At 40.0% G+C, this 18235-nt stretch overlaps 1 protein-coding gene and 1 pseudogene across 11 annotated transcripts in view; both read right to left on the bottom strand.

Annotated features, from left to right (window-relative positions):
- Positions 1–4396: 4396 nt before the first annotated feature.
- On the bottom strand, positions 4397–4972 carry LOC108288006 (annotated as a pseudogene).
- A 2280-nt stretch (positions 4973–7252) lies between these two features.
- CASP8AP2 (caspase 8 associated protein 2) overlaps positions 7253–18235 on the bottom strand; it is a 29443-nt gene continuing 18460 nt past the window's right edge. For 7 of the 11 annotated variants that reach the window (XM_037730795.1, XM_017506786.2, XM_017506788.2 and 4 more), the window contains 4 exons: positions 14137–17248; positions 12561–12660; positions 10511–10563; positions 7253–7881 (listed from right to left, as the gene is read on the bottom strand). In XM_037730795.1, coding sequence (XP_037586723.1) covers positions 7878–7881; positions 10511–10563; positions 12561–12660; positions 14137–17248 — 3269 coding nt within the window. In that variant the 3' untranslated portion in view covers positions 7253–7877. Of the gene's footprint in view, positions 7882–10238; positions 10564–12560; positions 12661–14136; positions 17249–18235 lie in introns of all 11 variants that reach the window. The other 4 variants (XR_001818549.2, XR_001818550.2, XM_017506790.2 and 1 more) reach the window with 4 other exon arrangements.

The following is an 18235-nucleotide window of genomic DNA, read 5'->3' on the forward strand; positions in this document are numbered from 1 at the left end:
ATTGCATTCCAGCCTGGGCAACAAGAGCAAAATTCCATCTCAAATAAATAAATAAATAAATAAATAAAGTAAAAATAAAATTAAGTTTATTCTGAAACTGCAAGGTTTAATTTTTAATGATTTAATTTACCATATTTAATAAAGGGGGAAATAAATAAGTTTTTTGTTTTTTTTTTTTTGAGCTGGAGTCTCACTGTCACCCAGGCAGAGTACAGTGGCACAATCTCGGCTCACTATAGCCTCTGCCTCCTAGGTTCAAGTGATTCTCCAGCCTCAGCCTCCTGAGTAGCTGGGATTACAGGTCTGCATCACCATGCCCAACTAATTTTTGTGTTTTTAGTAGAGACGGGGTTTCACCATGTTGGCCAGGCTGGTCTGGAACTCCTGACCTGAAGTGATGCACCTGACTTGTCCTCCCAAAGTGCTGGGATTACAGGTGTGAGCCACTGCACCTGGCCTAGAAAGAAATTTTTGTAAGCTGATAAACAGTATACATTTTTTCTTCTTTTTCTGAGACAGAGTCTCACACTGTCTCCTAGGCTGGAGTGCACTGGCATAATCATGGCTCACTGGAGCCTTGACTTTCCAGGCCCAAGCAGCCCTCCCACTGAACCACCGAAGTAGCCGGGACCACAGGGGTGTGTTACCACACTCCAGCGCCATGACATCTGGCTAATTTTTTTTTTAAGACAGTCTCACTCTGTCACCCAGGCTGGAGTGCAGTGGTGCCATCTCAGCTCACTGCAACTTCTGCCTCCTGATTTCAAGTGATTCTTGAACCCAGGAGGGCTAATTTTTTGTATTTGTAGTAGGGATGGGGTTTCACCATGTTAGCCAGGATGGCCTCAATCTCCTGACCTCGTGATCCACCCGCCTTGGCCTCCCAAAGTGCTGGGATTACAGGCGTGAGCCACTGCGCCTGGCCCTGGCTAATTTTTTTTTTTATTTTTGTAGAGACAGGGTCCCACCATGTTGCCCAGGCTGGTCTTTAACTCCTGGGTTCAAGTGATCATCCTGCCTTGGCCTCCCAAAGTGCTGGGATTACAGGCATGAGCCAGTGCACCCTGCCAAACTTTGTGTCCTTGATGTAGAAGCTGGTAAAAAAGAAAAATAAATAAATGAGTAAATAAAAGAAAGCAGGGCCTCAAATATGAACACCTGTGTTCATAATACTCCACGGTAGCCTAAATGTGGAAACAATCCAAATGTCCACTGAATGGTTAAATAAAAAGTGATAGGCTGGGCACAGTGGCTCACCCCATAATCCCAACACTTTGGGAGACTGGGAGGGAGGGTTGCTTGAGCTCAGGAGTTCAAAACCAGCCTGGGCAACATTGCAAAACCACATCTCTATAAAATATACAAAAATTAGCTGGATATGGTGGTATGTGCCTCCAGTCCCAGCTACTTAGGAGGCTGAGAGGATCACTTAAGCCCAAGAAGTCAAGGCTGCAGTGAGCAGTGACTGCATCATTGCATTCTAATCTGAGCAACAAAGTGAGACCAAAAAAAAAAAAAAAGTAAATAAATAAATAATAAAATAGACCAGACATAGTGGTTCATGCCTATAATCCCAGCACTTTGGGAGGCCAAAGTGTGTGGATCACTTGAGACCAGGAGTTTGAGACCAGCTGGGCCAACATGGTGAAACACTGTCTCTACTGAAAATAAATAAATAAGTAAATAAATAGCCGGCCATTGTGGCGCACACTTGTAGTCCCAGCTACTAGGGAGGCTGAGGCATGAGAATCGTTTGAACCTGGGCGAGGAAGTTGCAGTGAGCTGAGATCATGCCACTGCATTCCATCTTGGGCAACAAAGAGAGACTCTGTTCCCAAAAAAATAAAATGCCGTAGATGCATATGATGGAATATTATTCAATCTTAGAAAGGAAGAAAATTCTGACGTACTCTACAACATGGATGAACCTTGAAGATATTATGCTAAGTGAAACAAACCAGACACGAAAGGACAAATATTGTGTGATTCTACTTTTTTTTTCCTTTGAGATGGAGTCCTGCTCTATCACCCAGGCTGGAGTGCAGTGGCGAGATCTCAGCTCACTGCAACTTCCACTGCCTGGGTTCAAGCGACTCTCTTGCCTCAGCCTCTGAAGTAACTGGGATTACAGGCACACACCACCATGCCAGCCAATTTTTTTGTATTTTCAGTAGAGACAGGGTTTTGCCATGTTGGCCAGGCTGGTCTCAAACTCCTGACCTTAGGTGATCCACCCCCCTTGGCTTCCCAAAGCGCTGGGATTACAAGCGTGAGCCACCATGCCCAACCCGATTTCACTTCTCTTTTTGAGAATGGAGTCTCGCTCTGTTGCCCTGAGTGGCATGATCTCAATTCACTGCAACTTCCGCCTCTTGTGTTCAAGGGATTCTCCTCCCTCAGCCTCCCTAGTAGCTGGGACTACATGTGCGTGTCACTATGCCCAGTTAATTTTTGTGTTTTTAAATAGAGACGGGGTTTCTCCATGTTGGCTAACCTGGTCTTGAACACCTGACCTCAGGTGATCTGCCTGCCTCGGTCACGCAAAGTGCTAGGATTACAGGCATGAACCACCTCACCAGGCCGTGTGATTCCACTTCTGTGAGCTACCCAGAATAGTCAAATTAACAGAGAGTGTTCATAGAATAGTGGTTACCAAAGGCTGGAAAGCAAGTGGGGAATGGTTACTGTCTAATGTCTGTTGAATGCATAGAGTAGGTAGAGTTTCAGTCGGGAAGATAAAAACAATTTGGAGATGGGTGGTGGTGATGACCACATGTGAGTGTAATTAATGTCACTGAACTGTATATTTTAAAATGGTTAAACTGGCCAGGTGCAGTGGCTCATGCCTGTAATCCCAGCACTTTGGGAGGCTGAGGCAGGTGGGTCGCCTGAGGTTGAGAGTTCGAGACTAGCCTGACCCAACATGGAGAAATCCTGTCTCTACTAAAAATACAAAATTAGCCAGGCATAGTGGCACATATCTGTAATCCCAGCTACTCGGGAGGCTCGGGCAGGAGAATCACTTGAACCGGGGATATGGAGGTTGCAGTGAGCCGAGATCATACCATTGCACTCCAGCCCGGGCAGCAATAGCGAAACTCTGTTTCAATAAAATAAAATAAAATAAAATGGTTAAACTACTACATTTTATTATAGATATTTGCCACAATTTTTTTTCAAACTGTGCATAACAGCATTACTTTTAACAGTCCCGAACTAGAATACAAATGTATATGACAGTGGGATAAATTGTGGTTCAACTGAAATATATACAACAGTGAGAATTTACTATTGCTATACTCAACACAAGCATGAATCTCACATGCTGCTTAATGAAAGAAGCCAAATAGTATCTACAGTTACAATTCCATTTGAAAGTTCAAAGACAAGCAAAATGAATCTATAATAATATAAATCAGGGATAGTGCTCTGATAGTGTTTGTCCCTAGGGAGAAGGAAGGACTAATACTAGGAATGGTGACGGTGGGCACTCTGGAGGGCTGGTAATGTTCTCATTCTTGATCTGGGTGCTGTTACACAAGTGTTCACTTTGTGAAAACTCACCATTTCTTTCATGCACTTTTCTATGTGAATGCCATACCTCAATTTTGAGTTTGACATTTTTATGTCTGTACCTTCTTCCTAACAAGGCAAGAACTATAACATTTGTATGCTTCCTTGATCTCCTCTACTCGCCATTATGTTGATACTGTCTAAAATTATAATTCTGATTTACTGCTTTCTAAAAATATCTTTCTCTCCCTATATATATCTTACCAAGGTATCTGAACACTGTTATCCCCATAGCTTTTGCAGTATCTTCTGGACTTTTTGTTGAGTATTTTTTCCGAAATGTTTCAATGTGAATCATTGGCAAATCTTTTTAAAAAATTTTTAAAACTTTTCTGTAACTTTAGAGGTACAAATGGTTTTCAGTTACGTGGATGAATTGCATACTGCTGAAGTCTAGGATTTTAGTGCACCAGTCACTGAAGTCACAAATATTGTACTCAATATAGGCGCAGTAGCTCACACCTATAATTCCAGCACTTTGGGAGGCCAAGGCGGGCGGATTGCCTGAGTTTGGGAGTTTGAGACCAGCCTGGCCAGCATGGTGAAACCCCATCTCTACTAAAAATACAAAACTTAGCCGGGCATATAGGTGCCGGCAATCCCAGCTACCCAGGAAGCTGAGGCAGGAGAATCACTTGAACCTGGGAGGCAGAGGTTGCAGTGAGCCAAAATGGTGCCATTGCACTCCAGCCTGGGCAACAGAGCAAGACTCTGTCTGAAAAAATAAAACATTGTTTTTCATCCCTTCCCCATTCCCCCTTCTAAGTCTCAATATCCATTATACCACTCTGTATGCCTTTGCATACCCATAGCTTAGCTCCCATTTATAAGTGAGAACATGAGGTATCTGACTTTTTTCCCTCTGATTCCCAAGTTTTATTCAAAAACTCATACAAAATATTCCAGATAAATGAATTTTAATCCTCATCTTCCTCCTCCTATTTGTCCTAGTTAATTTGAAAGTAAAATAATTCATAACTTTCTTCACTGTTAGCAACTACGTGCAACCAATTCCATAGATTATTTTTCTTCAAATATTTTTTAGTGAGATATTTCAAATACCTTTAGGAAAAAAATCACCTCGGAAATTATGGTGATCTTGCTCTTGCTCCTTTCCATAGTCACAACACCTCCCTTGAGTTTCCTGGCTTTTCCATTCACTTTCCCCTCTTGCAAAAACTGCTCAAAGTTAGCAGCATCCATGATTCCATCTTCTACAGTGGGGGCAATTAAGAGTAAACTTCAGAACTTGCTTTTTTTCTTTTTGCCCCACTTTGCCACAAGCTTTTTCATGAGTGCCATCATGGCAGTGGAAGCAGAAAGGGGTATCTGGATTTTTTGTTTTTTGAGCTGAAGTCTCACTTTGTTGCCTAGGCTGGAGTAGAGTGGCATGATCTTGGCTCACTGCAACCTCTACCTCCTGGGTTCAAGTAATTCTCCCTGCCTCAGCCTCCCGAGTAGCTGTGATTACAGGTGCCCACCACCACATCCAGCTAATTTTTGTATTTTTGGTAAATATGGCATTTTGCAGTGTTGGCCAGACTGGTCTCGAACTCCTGAACTCAGGTAATCTGCTCACCTGGGCCTCCCAAAGTGCTGGGATTGGTATCTGGTTTTCAATTTCTGAGTTACTTCACTTAGAATAACAGCTTCCAGTTCCATCCAAGTTACTCCAAAAGACATTATTTTATTCTTTTTGTATGGTTGAGTAGCTCTCCATGGTATATGTATACCACATTCTCTTTATCCACTCATCAATTGATGGACACTTGGTTGATTCTCTATCTTTGCAATTGTGAATTGTGCTGCAATAAATGTGTAGTTGTCTTTGTGATATAGTGACTTCTTTTCCTTCCAATAGAGATCCTTGGTAAACCTTAATGTTTCTATTAAGTCCTCACATTTGAATGACAGTTTAGATAGATTAAAACTTTAAGTCCAATACTTTAAATATGACATTGTTTTCCTACACCCAGTATTGCACTTGAGAAGACTGAAGTCAATCTTTTTCTTGTTCCTTTATACATTTACTGTAAAAGCCTTTATATTTTTCTCATTACCTTGCTACTCTTAAATTTCAGCATATGTCTCTCATTTGGCACTCTATGGCCCTTTCAATATATGTTTTTTCCTCCTGGGCTTCTTACCTCAATGTTGGCACACCTACTTCTGGCCTCCATCTTGCTTAAATCCCCTTTCATATTTCCTATATATATATTTTTTTGCTTTCTTCTGGGGGTTTCTCAGGCTGATTTTCCAACTAACTTATTCTGCACCTATATCTATCCTACATTTTTGTTTTTGTTTTCTTGAGACTGAGTCTCATTCTGTCACCCAGGCTGGAGTGCAGTGTCGTGATCTTGACTCACTGCAACCTCTGCCTCCCGGGTTCAAGCAGTTCTCTGCCTCAGTCTCCCAAGTAGCTGGGATTACAGATGCCCACCACCATTCCCGGCTTTTGGTATTTTTAGTAGAGACAGCGTTTCACCATCTTGGCCAGGCTGGTCTTGAACTCCTGGCCCTGGCCTTTTAAAGTGCTGGGGTTTCAGGCATGAGATACTGCACCCAGTCTGTATCCTACTCCATTTATTATGTTATTTTAAATGTTTCATTATTTCTTATTCTTGTATCATGTTGCTAGCATCTTTTAATGTTTATTAGTTTCATTTTAGATTCTGAGTCTTACATAATCCAGTTTTCTTTTGAACCAGTAGTATCTTTCAGTCATCATATTACTTTGCTTGTAAACTCACTAACCTGGTAGCATGAGATCTTCTGAGTGATATTATGCACTGGAGGACTGACAGCCAACCCTCTAGTTGGTATTAAGGGTTCAAAGAGAGGGAAGGGGACAAGCCCCCATGTTGGAGGGCCCTAGCACTACAAAACCACTGCTAGTTGTTTCAATGTGTAATCCTTTAGGACAGGGCTTCTTCCTTTGAATACCCTGAGAAAAATGGCAATGAGAAAAGGCGCTTCCTAGAATCTAGGGCCTACATTACTAACTCACTAGTTCTGTGAGTCTGAAGGCAGAGGGGTGAAGAAGTAATGCCCAAGCTAATCAATCCTTACACCTGTTTTCTCAAAAGCTTCACCCAAAAAGCTCTTATGCTACTCTAATTTTATCTGTGAGAACACCTGCAGCAGAGATATGGCTCACCGTTCCAGTGCCTGCTGTGAGAAAGCAGGCAAGAGCAATCAGTTTTCTCTAACAAATCTACTCAGAGCCATTCAGCCAGCCACACCCCAACAAGGAACCACTTCAAAATTGCTTCCTATGTCCCCTGGGACTTTTACCTCTTTTGATGTTTTTTTTTTTTTTTTTTTTTTTTTTTTTTTTTGAGACAGAGTTTCACTCTTGTTACCCAGGCTGGAGTGCAATGGCGCGATCTCGGCTCACCGCAACCTCTACCTCCCGGGTGCAGGCAATTCTCCTGCCTCAACCTCCTGAGATTACAGGCATGCGCCACCATGCCCAGCTAATGTTTTGTATTTTTAGTAGAGACGGGGTTTCACCATGTTGACCAGGAAGGTCTCGATCTCTTGACCTCGTGATCCACCCGCCTCGGCCTCCCAAAGTGCTGGGATTACAGGCTTGAGCCACCGCGCCTGGCAGCTCTTTTGATGTTTTAATTATTACCTAAACACAGTAAAAGTAAAATAAACATTCTAATCAAAATACAACAAAACTTTACATGGTTTTATTATACATTACTGTTATTGAAAGCAAACTTTATACAAAATGTTTTATACAGATACAAAAATCCTTGGCTAGGCAAAGCCATTTATGTGTGTCCATACAGAGACACACATACATACATATACACACAGTATTTTACATCATTATAATTATACATATTTATAAATACATTATTTAAATTATTTTACAATATACCAAAATAAGAGGCAATTATAAAAGCAAATAAAAAAAGGGATGAACAATTGAACTAGTCACTAAGTTTAAAATGCTACAAAACTATTTTTTTAATCTAGAAAAGAAAGTCATTTCTTTAAAATATCAAAACTAAAATTTCAATACATCACTGTTGCTTTCATTTTAGGTTCTAACATGTTTGAAAATAAATATTTTGGCCAATAACAGATAAGTAAATCAGAATGAAGACTGGAACAAGCTGAACATGCTGATGTGAAATTAGAGAGTCACCAAGTAATAACAAATGTAGATTATCATCTGGTAATCAAAAAGGTGATAAATCTCCCTCTAGTGCTCATTTAGAACATGAGGAATTTGAAGCTTCTGTGTAGTATGCAATATCAATTAAGACTCCCAGGAATTCGGCAACTTATCTGTAATGTAAGAAAATGCTAAAGTTATGATTCTATTTATTTTTCTGATAGGACTATCTCGTAATGTGTTACCTTTTAAATGAGCTCTATTTAGACAATATTGGTGTTTAGTAAGCTGGCTTTCTCATCTTCCAATTGGTTTCAAAATTAAAAAAAAAAAATACTAGCTTTTGCAATCAGTTTGGTAACTATCATTATACTTTGATATTGACAAAAATTTAATGAGACTACAGTACTTGTGGTGGAAAAAAATCAGTTAAGAGGCAAGACAGGAGTGAAATAACCCATGATATGTGCTATCCTGCAAGCAAGGAAAATCTCAAATATCAAATTCATTAAATGGTTTTAGATTTTTGGCGAGATACAGTAGCTTATGCCTGTAATTCCAGCACTTTGGGAGGCCACGGCCTCTGATCGCTTTTGATGTTTTAGAGAGACCAGCCTGGGCAACATGGTGAAAATCCCATCTCTATTTAAAATAATTTACATTCTCTTCACAAGAAAATGGAAATCGTATTTTAAGATAACATTAAAGTTAAAAAAAAGAAAATTGGTTTAATTTCTTAAAGGCTGCAAAAAAGCAGAGTTAATCTAAAAGATAACCAAGCCACTTTGCCCAGAGCTTTTTAAAAAAGTTTAGAATAAGCTTCTTCAAATTCCCCATTATTTAATCTTACATTCTGTTGTATGGCTTTATTTTTTTTTCTTTTGAGATGGAGTCTTGATCTGTCACTCAGGCTGGAGTGCAGGGGTGCCATCTTGGCTCACTGCAACCTCCACCTCCCAGGTTCAAGTGATTCTACTGTCCCAGCCTCCCATGTAGCTGGGATTACAGGCAAGTGCCACCAGCCCAGCTAATTTTTCTAATTTTGGTAGAGATGGGGTTTCGTCATGTTGGCCAGGCTAGTCTCAAACTCCTGAACTCAGGTGATCTGGCCACCTTAGCCTCCCAAAGAGCTGGATTACAGGTGTGAGCCACTGCACCCAGCCACATCCTGAATTATATAAACAGAAATTTAACATCATAATTACATGAACCCAAGAGGCAGAGGTTGCAGTGAGCTGAGATCTTGCTACTGCACTCCAACCTGGGTGACAAAGTGAGACTCCATCTCAAATTTAAAAAAAAGAAAAGAAATTTAATGTTGGCCGGGCGCAGTGGCTCACGCTTGTAATCCCAGCACTCTGGGAGGCTGAGGCGGGCGGATCACCTGAGGTCAGCAGTTCGAGACCAACCTGGCCAACATGGTGAAACCCCGTCTCTTAAAAAAAAAAAAAATTTAATGTCATAGTAAACTACTAAACATATTTTGAAGATCTCACTAGCACTGTGCTGTATGTCCAAATCTAGTTTTTTTTTTTTCTTTCTGAGAGACAGTCTCACTCTGTCGCACAGGCTAGAGTGCAAGGGCGCAATCTTGGTGCTCACCACAACCTCCGCCTACCAGGTTCAAGCGATTTCATGCCTCAGTCTCCCAAGTAGCTGAAATTATAGACACATGCCACCATGCCCAGCTAATTTTTGTATTTTTTTTGTAGAGAGGGGTTTCACCATGTTGGCCAGGCTGGTATAGAACTCCTGGCCTCAAGTGATCCGCCCACCTTGGCTCCCAAAGTGCTGAGATTTCAGGCGTGAGCCACTGTCCATGGCTCTCTATGTCCAAATACAGTTTCTATTCAGATTTAATTCAAACTTCATTTAATTTAAAATTGGATGTTTTGGATTCAAATAATTAGGACTACAAATCAATTAAAAATACAGTGATACATTAAATATCTTTAAAATTTTGCTTACATAAAAATCCAAAATATTTAAGCAACTGGCTGAGATCTTACAGAAAAAAACCTGCTGGTGATTTATTTATTTAATTAGTTTTTAGAGACTGGATCTCACTATATTACCCAGGCTAGAGTGTACTGCTTATTCACAGGCACAATCCTAGTACCCTACCCTCAGATTTCTGGGTTCAAGCAATCCTTCTGCCTCAGCCTCCTAAGTAGCTGGAACTACAGGTGGTCACCACTACACCCAGTATTCTGCTGATAATTTAAATATTATTGCATTAATAAACCTGTATGTACAAGATGACTTGTAGGAGAAGTACAAAAACTGAGGAAACATGTCTGTGAACATTATTAACAATTTAATATGGTAAATCATGTCATCAGCTTAGATGACAAGAGACTTTATAAATGTTTTGTATTTTAATTAGCACTAATTAAAAAATGTGAGAAATATTAAATTACCATGACAACACAGACTTTGCTGCTTATGAACCACATACTGCAATTCAAGAATGTTTGGTTTTATATTTATCTATAAAATGTTTTTAGTAATCAAATGGATTTCCCCCCACCTTAGACTCATCAGCAATCAGAAGGTTGAGGAGAGATGCCATGCTGATCTGAACTGCAGCAGGCTTCACTCTGAGCACGTCCCTGTGGATGAGGTCACCTTAGTTAGATGCCTGCTCGAGCAACCATCCTCCAACCTGTGCCTGAGGCAGGAACTCAACTGGATGTCTCTCACCCACTATTCACATCTTCAGGGACTAACCAGCCATTCACTGCACAACTACAGTGTCAAACATTTATTTTACTAGTCTCCTGTAGTGTAACCATTAACTACCTGCATTTTGACTTTTCAAAGAGCTTCATTAGCTGCTGGAATCTTTCTGAGACCTGAAAATTTAAAAATCAGTGTTAATTGTAAATACCTCAGTAATATTTTTCATCTTTGAAGAATACTTTCATAAGACAGCTAAAGACAGAGAAAGTTACCTTCAATAATAAAGAGATGAAGTAATGTTTAGAAAAGTATCTTCATGGCTGGGCGCAGTGGCTCACACCTATAATCCCAGCACTTTGGGAGGCTGAGGCGGATGGATTACCTCAGGTAGGGAGTTTGAGACCAACCTGACCAACATGGAGAAACCCCATCTCTACTAAAAATACAAAATTAGGTGGGCATGGTGGCACATGCCTGTAATCCTAGCTCAGGAGGCTGAGGCAGGAAAATCGCTTGAACCTGGGAGGCGGAGGTTGTGGTGAGCCAAGATCACACCACTGCACTCCAGTCTGGGTAAAAAAAAAAAAAAAAAAAAAGAAAAATATCTTCATATACTAAAGGTGATTATTAGTTAACTTTTCAATATTAAACTTTTGTTTTTAAAGAGACAGAGTCTAGCTGTGTCATCTAGGCTGGAGTAGTGTCAAGAGCATAGCTTACTGTAACCTGGGCTCAAGCAATCCTCCCAGCTCGGCCTTCCAAAGGACCGGGATTACAAGCATTATTTCTTAAACAAGCAAACATCAGTTTACAAAATAAACAGGATTTTCCCAGTCATACTTCTTCCACAATCACCAAGTTTTTAACAGTCCTACACTGAGCCATGCTTTTAAAGAGGCTGGCTAATAAATACCTACATATTCTAACACTCAAAAAGTAAATCTAAGCCAGCTCAGGAGTTCAGATCTAGCCTAGGCACCATAGTGAGACCCTATCTCTTAAAAAAATTTTCTTCACGCCTATAATCCCAGCACTTTGGGAGCCCAAGGCAAGCAGATTACATGAGGCTAGGAGTTCAAGACCAGCCTGGCCAATGTAGCACAACTCTGTCTCTACAGTAATCTACTAAAAATACAAAAAATTAGCTGGGTGTGGTGGCACACACCTGTAATCCTGACTACTTGGGTGGCTGAGGCACAAGAATCACTTGAACCCAGGAGGTGGAGGTTGCAGTGAGCGAAGATCATGCCACTGCACTCCAGCAGGGGCAACAAAGCGAGACTCTAACTCAAAAAAAAAAAAGAAAAAGAAAAAGAAAAAGAAAACTACTAACTTGAATTCAAAAAGAAAAAAATTCAATCTAAGCATTTGTTTACTTTTATTTGTCTGAATCAGGGTCTCACTCTGTCTCAGGCTGGTGTGCAGTGGCATGATCATGGCTCACTGCATCCTCAACCTCCTGGGCTCAAGCGATACATTTGCCTCAGCCTCCTGAGTAGCTGGGTCTATAGGTACATGTCACCATGCCCTGCTAATTTTTTTGTTTTTTGTAGAGACATGGTCTCACTATGTTGGCCAGGCTGGTCTTGAACTCCTGGGCTCAGGTTATCCTCCCTCCTCAGCCTCCCGAGTAGCTGAGACCACAGGTGCACACCACAGCATCCTCTAATTTTTTTTTTTTTTTTTGACGGAGTTTCGCTCTTGTTACCCAGGCTGGAGTGCAATGGCGCGATCTCGGCTCACCGCAACCTCCGCTTCCTGGGTTCAGGCAATTCTCCTGCCTCAGCCTCCTGAGTAGCTGTGATTACAGGCATGCGCCACCATGCCCAGCTAACGTTTTGTATTTTTTTAGTAGAGACGGGGTTTCACCATGCTGACCAGGATGGTCTCGATCTCTTGACCTCGTGATCCACCCGCCTCGGCCTCCCACAGTGCTGGGATTACAGGCTTGAGCCACCGCGCCCGGCCGTCCTCTAATTTTTAAAAATTTTTCTATAGAGGCAGGGGTCTTAATATATTGCCCGGATGGTCTTGAACTCCTGGTTGCAAGGGATCCTCCCACCCCGGCTGTGCTGGGATTATACATGAGCCACCACACCCAGCATAAATCTTAAGTATTTAGAGTAGCAACATCTATGAACAAATAGAGATGTAAAAATTGGGTAGTTACCTGATTTGGATTTTTATCCAACTTGGCAGCTAAATATGTAAATGTTTTAAATGATGGCCCTCTTTTCTGACACTCCAGTAAAATTTCCCGGTCATCATTTCTGAGGAGGAAAAATCTGTATTTAGTTTTTGTACATAATAGTAGGAAGGTAATAAAAATCCCACTGCTTAAAGTCCACCAATCAGGGAAATTTAAACCCATAGGAAAAAGGAAAAGTGTATATACAGAAATAATGACAATGGGTATCTCTGAGAAATAAGATTTAGATGATTTTACTCTATGAACTCCTATGTAATCTACAACAAGTGTACTGATTTATTTTCCTAAAGACAAAATTAAAGCTTTTTTTTTTTTTTAAATTCTACCTTTAATGTATACACTAAAAAACTTAGGGCCCAAAGATGGTCACAGACATAATAAGCAGAAGAACCAGAACTAAAATAGAATCCACATCTTCTAATTCCCAGACCTCTGCTTTTTCTAAATACCCTGACCAAATGTGTGTTTAATACAATTGCTGAGATTTTATACTGCCATCTGCAAAGTTATCTGAAATGGGGATTTGAGGACTGTGGAATTTGAGGACCATGAAAACTGATCACCAGTTTTCACAACACTCGGCTTCTCATTAAGCATTCTAGTCAAGTATGTCTACCTCTAGTCCAGTGATTCATAACTGTTGTTACTTCTACATCTGAATGAAGTCTTAATTTTCTTAAACAGTTCATATGAAACTCAAAAGGATAACTGGTTTAAAAACTGTAAACTTCTAATTTGGAGGAAAAATCAAAGTATTAGGTTGCTGCTAAAGTAACTGTGATTTTGCCATTAAAGTAACAGCAAATGGATTAAGGATTAATCCTTAAAGTAATGGCAAAAACCACAATTGCATCAACCTATACCAACACTCCCATTTTTGCCGTTTCATCACTTGTCATTCCTTCTAAGATGTGCTTACACCAGTTGCTTCCAAATGAAATAATAGTTTTCAATTTAAAAAGTGAAGTTAAACACAATTTTTAACTTTTTTTACTACTTTTTTTTAACTTCACACTAGAGCTTTTCAAAGCAAAAAGCTGTATCCATGATGGTACTGCACACCTCTGGTTAAGAGCCACTGTTCTAGACTGTTCCACAGTGCAGCAGTCTATAATGTATCTTCAACTAAATTTGGCTACTTTGAAGTCATCATCTTCCTTATTTTAGGATAAAGCTATGAAGACATGACAGATTAGGTATCTTTAGGTTTTAGGATTTTTTTATTTTGAGAGTTTTGCTCTGTCACCCAGCCTGGAGTACAACCTCTGCCTCCCAGGCTCAAGCAATCCTCCTGCCTCAGCCTCCCAAGTAGCTGGGACCACTGGCCTGCACCAACATGCCTGGCTAATTTTTGTATTTTTTGTAGAATTTCACCATGTTTTCAAGTTGGTCCCAAACTCCTGGGCTCAAGTGATCCACCTGCCTCAGCCTCTAAAAGTACTGGGATTATAGCCATGAGCCACTGCACCCAGCCGGACAGATTTGATTTCTGAGCTCAAAATTTCTTGGTGATTTAAATGTCTCACAAGAGTCTTACCTTGTCCATAAAATGATAATTTCTCCCTTCTTTTTAATAACATTTTTGGCAGAAAGGCTTGTAGAAGTGGTGAGTGCTGCTGATGAATCCTTAATCCCTGGAGATGCCTTTAATGATGAGAGATCTTTATTCACAGGAGGGGCCCTCTTCTTACTGACTTTCTTTCGGTGAGCTTCAGTATTCTCACAAGAATCTTGGGTAGGTTTTTTGGTCTTTTCCCTGTTGGTTGAATCTGTTTCCTTTCTTTGTTTTTTATGAGAATGATTTAGATCAGAAAGGTTTTTTCTCTTTTTGTGAGCATTATGCAAAGTCCCAGGCAACTCCGAATCATCACAATTTGATGCTGGCTCTGATTTTAATTTGTCCTTTTTTACTTCACATGAACTGGGAGATTCTGTGGTCAAGTCAATATAGGTGTCCTCAACAATGCATTCCAAAGGTCTGTTTGCCATTTGCACCTTTTCTTCCTTACAATTATCTTCATCTACATGGATCACCCCACACCCCAAGTCTTCAACAGCTAATTTAGGATGATTATCTTCACTTTTACTCTCACTTGAAGCATCTTGTGTCAAATCAATGAAAGCACCTACAGTATCGGCCTGCAAAGAACTGTCTAATATCTGAGCACTTTGATTTAAATTGCCTTCAGAACATCCCAAATGATCAATATTTAAAACTGTTACTTCTATGAATTCCCCCAAGTTTTTGGTTTCAGTAACTGGATCTTTTGTTAGGTCTATGTATGTGTTTGGAAGATGATCCCCAACAGGGTGTGAGAGTTCTTCCACTGAAGGCAATTCTTCAATGCTTTCAGGCACTTTTGGTTCCCACACTTGATCCAATTTGAAACATTCATCAGCCACTTCATCACTATGATCTGTCTTACCTGAAGCATCTTTAAGAAATTCATATATATCAGGAACCTGTGTTTGTATCACAGAGCTCTGTTCTTCATGAGTTGACTTACTGCTATCAACATTTTTATTGGAATTTTCTGCTTCTTCCACAGGTTTAAAAACTGTGTTCTGACATGAAATATATTCTTTCTCTACTGCCTCATCAGCTTCCTTTCCACACTTGGGCAAAGATGTCAGTGATTCATCAGGCATCATACTCTGTTTAAGACCAGAAGTAGATGGTGTTGCACGCCGTATTTTCACAATGAAATGATCATTGGACTTTTCCATTATGACAGCATGCATAGGTAGATTAGGGTGGTACTGAAAGCCTGGAGCAACAGATCGGCTTGTCCAGGATGAAGAACAACTTGATTTACTGCTTGAATTATCAGACTCCAGAGCTAAATGAATATCTTGCTCAGATGCATCCTCCTCTTCAAGTAAGGCATCTTCACTAAAATGAGCACTAATGACTTCTTCAGGAGTTGAACTAGATGAAACATCAGGCTTTAAAAAACTGAGATGACCATCTGACTTCAGAGGTGATGGTACTGTTAAAGAGACAGCTAGATCTTCAAGAAGTATGGAAGAAATGCAGGGTTTGCTCTTTTCTGCACTACACACATTATCTTTACTTAAAGTTAGGTTAGTAGACACTTCAAACATGCAACTTTCATCCAACACATCAGGATGAACTGGTAATGGAAGCCCTGAAGACAGAGACGGACCTTTTTCAGATGATAATAATGACCAATTATCATCACTAATAATTTTAGGACACGGAGAAGCCACCCCTGAAACTAGTTCTTCTGTACTACAAGCTGGTATGGACTCGCACTTAAGAGTCTCTAGCAGCTGCTTCTCTGGAGTCTTTAACTCCCACTCACTTTTTTCAGTACAGTTAACACTGCTGTCTAGAAGATCAGAACCTTGCAACAAACTTTTAAATATTTCACCCATTTGTGCATCACTCACTAAATTAAAAGTAAGGCTAGATGCTTGCTGTTCAGTAAGAATCTGAAAACTTCGTTCTGGCTTCAAAGCTGCATGCTGGGATGTCTGTGCATCCTCTATGCTGCTTCCTTCGTTTTTTTCTGACTTTGGGGTGCTTGGATGGTGTAATTCTAAGGAGTGCTCTTCAGATTGAGAGTTCTTTATATTATCAAAGCAGGCGTTAAAATTTTTTTTAATGTCATGCTTTACTGTGTTAATACAGGAGCTATTTTGGTCTTGATATTTTTCCTCAGATTTTTTACATACTAGTGAAGACTTATAATGAACAGTGTCTTCTGATTTTGGTAATTTTTCTTTCAGCGATTCTTTGTTGTCCACACTCCTTTTCTGACAACTTGAAGACTGTGCATTCTGTTTACTTGTTTTTTCAAGTTTGCCTTCATCACTATCTCTTCCAAAGTTCATGGAATTTACTAAGATTTTCCTAAGCTTTGCAAACAAATAATCAAGTTGTTCATCTACAAACTTCCACAATTTTTTTTTCATATCTGGTAGCTGCTGTTCAAATAAACGATCAACTATGCCATTCTTTTTAACTTGCTTAAGTTTAGATTCTATAACATCACAGAGATTCTTCTGTAAGGTAGTCACTGATTTAGAGATTTTGTATAAGTTGAGATGTTTAATTAGAGATGTAAAACTCAAAATTGCTGACTCAATAATTCTATGAAATTGTATTAATGAAAATTTTGCCTTGAATTTCATATAATTTTTCCTTACATGTTTTCTTATTATTCGGAACATGTGCATGATCTCTTGTTCAGAAGAAGGTACAGCAATAATTGGAACTATTTTTTCCAAGCTGGAAGTGCTCATTGCTTTATCTTTCTTCTCTGTTTTTGAAGATCTGCTAGATTTACCACGTTTTTTATTCCATTTGTTATTGGTCTGATGGACTCTTACATGTGTCTTCCTACTGTCTTTATCCAAACACACAGTACTACTCCCACCTGCTGGGATAGTCTTTGAGTTCCGCACTTCAGCTCTAGGCTTGGCATTTTTTTCAAAACTTCCTTGTGGTTTAGATGTTTCACTATCACTTCTAATTTCTCCTTCTTCTAATTCATCTAAAGGTGAATTCTTACATGTGTCTTCTTCTGTACATTTGTCGGATTTGTAAATTGGCTTTTGATTTTCCTTATTGAGATCAGACTGACTCCTAGAGGTAGAATGAGCTGAATTTGGTAAAAATACATCTGTAGAAGACAAAAGTATATTAAACACATCTATAGAAGATAAAAGTATATTAAAGTTTAGTCATTTGACATGTCCATACTAAATATAACAAAAAATTACTAAGGCACTTCACTGTTTTACTAGTTCTTTTTTAGGTAGAATGTGAATGCCTAATACTTTTATCATTGATTTTTTCTTTCTTTTTTTGTTGTTGATTTTTTTTTTCTTTGAGACGAAGTCTTGCTCTGTTGTCCAGGCTGGAATGCGGTGGCATAATCTTGGCTCACTGCAACCTCTACCTCCCGGGTTCAAGCAATTCTCCTGCCTCAGCCTCCCAAGTAGCTGGGACTACAGGTGCCTGCCACCACACCCAGCTAATTTTTGTATTTTTAGTAGAGACGCCATTTTACCATGTTGGCCAGGCTGGTCTCAAACTCCTGACCTTGTGATCCACCCGCCCTCAGCCTCCCAAAGTGCTAGTATTACAGGTGTGAGCCACCACACCCACCTGTATCATTGGTTTTGATTGGTCTTAAAAAGTGCTCAGGTGTCTGACAAGTATAGAGTTTGGTTATTTGAATGATCATCAATTATGCATTGTGTCTTTACTTCATTTTAGTAGCATCACCTACTCTAAGCCATTTGATGATGGCTTTTGAACAACAAAAATACATAAGAAATCAAGTAAACGGTATTTAAAACAACCTGTCCTAACACTCCCTTATTTGTATAAATAACTAAAAATTACCTAAATGGGCTGGGCATGGTGGTTCACACCTGTAATTCCAAAACTTTGGGAAGCCAAGATGGGCAGATCACTTGATGCCACGAGTTCCGAGACCAACCTGGCTAACACAGTGAAAACTCATCTCTACCAAAAAACACAAAAATTAGCCAGGTGTGGTGGCACATGCCTGTAGTCCCAGCTACTAGGGAGGCTGAGGCAGGAGAATTCACTTGAACCCAGGAGGCAGAGGTTGCAGTGAGCTGGATCACACCACTGCACT

This window comes from Cebus imitator, unplaced genomic scaffold, assembly GCF_001604975.1.
Source record: "Cebus imitator isolate Cc_AM_T3 unplaced genomic scaffold, Cebus_imitator-1.0 Scaffold359, whole genome shotgun sequence".
In the NCBI taxonomy this organism is placed as follows: domain Eukaryota; kingdom Metazoa; phylum Chordata; class Mammalia; order Primates; family Cebidae; genus Cebus; species Cebus imitator.